Source organism: Pithys albifrons, chromosome 8 (assembly GCF_047495875.1).
Source record: "Pithys albifrons albifrons isolate INPA30051 chromosome 8, PitAlb_v1, whole genome shotgun sequence".
Taxonomy (NCBI): Eukaryota; Metazoa; Chordata; class Aves; order Passeriformes; family Thamnophilidae; genus Pithys; species Pithys albifrons.
In genome coordinates, this window is record NC_092465.1 from 27,438,936 (window position 1) to 27,442,791 (window position 3,856).

At 49.7% G+C, this 3,856-nt stretch overlaps 1 protein-coding gene across 2 annotated transcripts; it reads right to left on the reverse strand.

The window, feature by feature from the left end:
* Positions 1-670: 670 nt before the first annotated feature.
* On the reverse strand, positions 671-3,651 carry METTL21A (methyltransferase 21A, HSPA lysine). Of its 2 annotated transcripts, none has more exons than XM_071562203.1 (3): positions 3,352-3,651; positions 2,154-2,265; positions 671-1,170 (listed from the first exon to the last, which is right to left on the reverse strand). In XM_071562203.1, the coding sequence occupies exons 1-3, from the start codon at positions 3,496-3,498 to the stop codon at positions 773-775; spliced, it is 657 nt and encodes a 218-aa protein (XP_071418304.1). In that variant the 5' UTR covers positions 3,499-3,651; the 3' UTR covers positions 671-772. The 2 variants fall into 2 exon arrangements, with proteins under 2 accessions (XP_071418304.1, XP_071418305.1); XM_071562204.1 differs by having other exon boundaries at positions 1,017-1,234.
* Between the last annotated feature and the right edge of the window lie 205 nt (positions 3,652-3,856).

Below are 3,856 nucleotides of genomic sequence, written 5' to 3' on the forward strand. Positions count from 1 at the left end.
CGTGCATGTGGTATCTCCTCCAAGGAGCCTGGATCTGTGTGGGGGAGACTTGCTAGGGACAACCCATGAACCACGACTGCTTCGGTACTGCAGGCACAGCTCCCACGCCTGCAAGTCAGGTAAAAATACCACTGAATTCTAAGATGACTTTCTTGGCAATCTTGATTCCCAGCCCTCCACCCCCTTCCAGATCTTGGTCTTTGTTTTCCTGTGCCTCTTCAATTCAGCAGTGACAGCAACAGGACAACTTTATAGTAGCTGCCTTTGTTTCTTTTTGCCCTTTAAGTGGCTTCTTTTACAACTTTCAAGATGCAAAGGCCTGAAGAGTTAAAGCATTTAGAGCTGGACAATTAGCTTCTATTTCATCCACTTATACTTTTCTAGAGTTAAGGAAGTGATAAGGGGGAAAAAATCCCACTGTAATATAAGTTTCCCACAGAAACTAAGTGTGGTTTGATTTTAACCAGCAGACCTTTTAATGACAATTTTGATGGCTGGAGATTTCTGCAACTTAAATAATTTTCAAAAACTACATTTGATAAAAAGCCTGTGGAAAACCCTATATAACTCTATGCAGAAAAGAAGCAGACGTTCAGGAAGCAGAACACAATTACAATCCTTGCTGTGTCAGACCAAGTTACCAGACAAGACCATGAGAACAAGAAGCCAGTGAAATAACACAACTGCAACTTTATGCTTAGGAATGAGTGTATTGAGTAGAAACAAAGGGAAGACTTGAACAGCAGCAGTGGTTTATTAACAAAGCATGGAGTCAAAAGTCATCCTTGAGAATACCCCTCTGTGCTTTGTAGATATGAACATCCTTACTGGAATCATAGTGGACCTCATAGACAGAGAAACGGTCTCTCAGCATCTTCAAGAATTTGTGATCCCGTTCATAGCGGATGCGGCAGGCAAGAAGAATCACCGTTTGCTCTGAGCACAGGTGCTCCAGTGTCTGAAGCAGTTCTGCAAAAGTTTCTTCCAGATAAACGATGTCTGCACCCAGGACAAAGTCAAAGGCTCCTGGAGGGAAGTTATCCAGGTCTTTTCCCCAAGTCAGCTCCTTCACCACAGCTCTTGGACGTAGTTCAGAGGGTAAATTAGCCTGTACGTTTGACTCCAGGAACTCCAGTGCTGCCTCCCTGTCTGTCATAGTAACACGAGCACCTAAGCAGTACAGGAGTACATGGCTCAGACAAACAGCCCGTAAATACAGCAGGCTCCTTAGTTCCTGTTAAACATTAACAGCTCCCCTTAAGGGCCTGATTAAACACAAACAAAGAACAAAACAAGCAAAAGCCCCACTATCTACATACATCCTACCCTTCATCATTCAGTTAACACTATAAAGTGTACTTCATGTGAAGATTAAGTCAGGTGGGGAACAAAAAGTGTTTTCTGGTGCTTTTTCTTAGTGCATGAAAGTCAAGGAGTTACTTTCTGCCTTTCCACAGGTGACAAAAGAATGAATTACAGGGGTTGTTACAATTAACCTGCTTCAATTCCATATTTTTCAGTAGAAGAGAGCCTCTTTCACAGGTCAAAGTTATGCCTGTGTAATTTTATAAGGCATGACTGTATTTTGTCAACGGCTTTTTTTCTGTTATTTCAATAGGCACCTTCCACAGCCACTAGAAGTTTGAATTACAAAGTTAACCTGGGACAGGTAGCACAAATTTAACAAAGTACCCAGTCCCTGCTTCAGCCACAGACAGATCACCAGCAAATCACTTCATTTTTCCAGACCTTGGCTTCCCTGTCTGCAAGACAGGCTAACAAGGCTTACACAAGCTCAGAGTGGTTTCTGTCTGCAGCTTTATCTGCATAGGAGGACAAGTGGAAGACGGGAAGCTCAGCACTTGTTCCCTGGGGGAGAATGCAGAGCTGGCTGCTGCTGAGCTGCATGCCATGGTAACAGGCGTCAGCCTCAACAGGGTCCTGCCATAAAGTAAACTGCAGTGGCACTATCACCACAACAAATATCGCAGCAGGCTCTCAAGTCTAACAAGAAAGGAAGATGACTCAGAGGAACCACCACAGTTCACATATGCAGCTTCGGTGCTCACTTCTACATCAGGCATGTAGATGTAAAGGTGCTAGTTTTGCTACAGTTGTAAATTGTTTTAAACAAGCGAACAAAAAAGCCTTACCTAATAACGTGGCCACTATTCCCAGCAATCCAGTTCCAGCGCCCAGCTCAATCACAGACCGATCCCTGAGATTAATGCCTTCCATCTCCAGATAAGCACACAGGACAACAGCCTAAGCCAAAGGACAAAGGTAATTAAGCACAGTGCTCATTTCAGTCATACTAAACACAAGGCTTCTGGTATGACCTGAGAGAGAAGGTTATGTGAAGGGTCAGGCACTTCAGGTCTGCAGCAAGACGTTGTTCAGCCCTTCTCTTCCTCCTGTGTGCACATGCAGCCTTTTTATGAGTTTTACAGAAGACTTACTGGCAAAAGGAAAAAAGACCCACAGGGGTTACAACTCAGATGTGGTAACTGCTCCATGAATCACCAAACATAACAGGAGGTAGACTGAGTTGTCTTTGGAAAGGAAAAGCTGAGGGAGTGCAAAACATTAGTGAATGAACACAGTATTGCAAAAGGCAGTAAGGTTTCACAGTATCTTGCATGGTATTTCAAAAGGGTTCTGCACAACACTGGCATGCCATCGGGAAGGATAGAGGGAAAGGAAAGTAAAAACTCTTCTATCTAGTTGTATCTAACATGGAGCTCTCTCCAGAGCAAGTTGTGTCAAAGCTGATGTCCAGAAAGACCAACAGCCCTGGACACCAATTTATTGGAGGAGTTTGCTTAAAATTGCTACACTTGTTCTTTTAAATGAGCAGTGCAATGTGTGTGTGGACTGAAGCCCGAAGGATGGGACACCCGATTTCTACAGTGGTGCTCTGACTGCCCCGCAGCTCCGGGCCTGCCACACACCCCTCTGTTTGAGACAGTTCTTATCCACAAGATAAAGTCTATCAGCAGTCCTTGGGGCTGGAAGCAGCAGGATCCATGCTGTGCTCTGAAGGGCGCCAAGCAAACATCACCAGCCACTGTTAAGAAATGGGTGAGAGTTCTGTGAGTTATCCAGAATATTTGCTGTATTTGGCCCTGGCCGTGCAGGGTTTAGGTGGCCCTTTTTCCCTGCAATTCTTCAGCATCTGTTGCGGGGGGGTGGGGAAATCCGGTAAAACAGAGTTCAATGTTTACTTCCCGGGAAAACCAACACGAGAAAAGCCTTCCCTTTAAATTTTAACGTTAAGGTGATGCTGAAAGCTGGGCAGCCGCCCCAAGCACCTCGGGGCGCAGGGCAGCTCCGCCCGGCGTGAGCACCTACCGCGTCCCACACCACGGCTGCCACGCCGAGGCGCCGCCAGTCCTGCCGCAGGCGGATGGTGCTGCTGGCGAAGCGGAACGTGGCCCAGGGGCTGTGCAGCTGCCGCGCCGACCAGCCGGCCCCCTCCTCGTAGGGCACCAGCGCCATCCCGCCGCCGGCCACCACAGCCACAGCTCCCAGCTGGCCGCGGGCCGGGCCCTGCCCGAGCTCGGCGCTCCCCGAGCCGCGGGCAGAGGCAGGGGCAGGCCCGGGGCCGGCCCCGGCAGAGCTCCGGCCCCTCTCCTGGGCGCGACCCGCCCCCGCCGCGCCACCGCCCCGGCGCTGCCTCAGCGCGCCCGGCCCGGCCCCCAGCGCCGCAGCCGGGGCGGGCCTGCCCGTGCTGCCTGCGTGGAACGGTCACGGCTCGCGTACAGAGGGCTGGGAGGTCTCCGAAGGGCTCCGGCCCCTCAGCCTCGCCGGGAGCGGCCCGTGTGGAGCGGGAACGGCGGCGCTGGGCCGGGCTGTG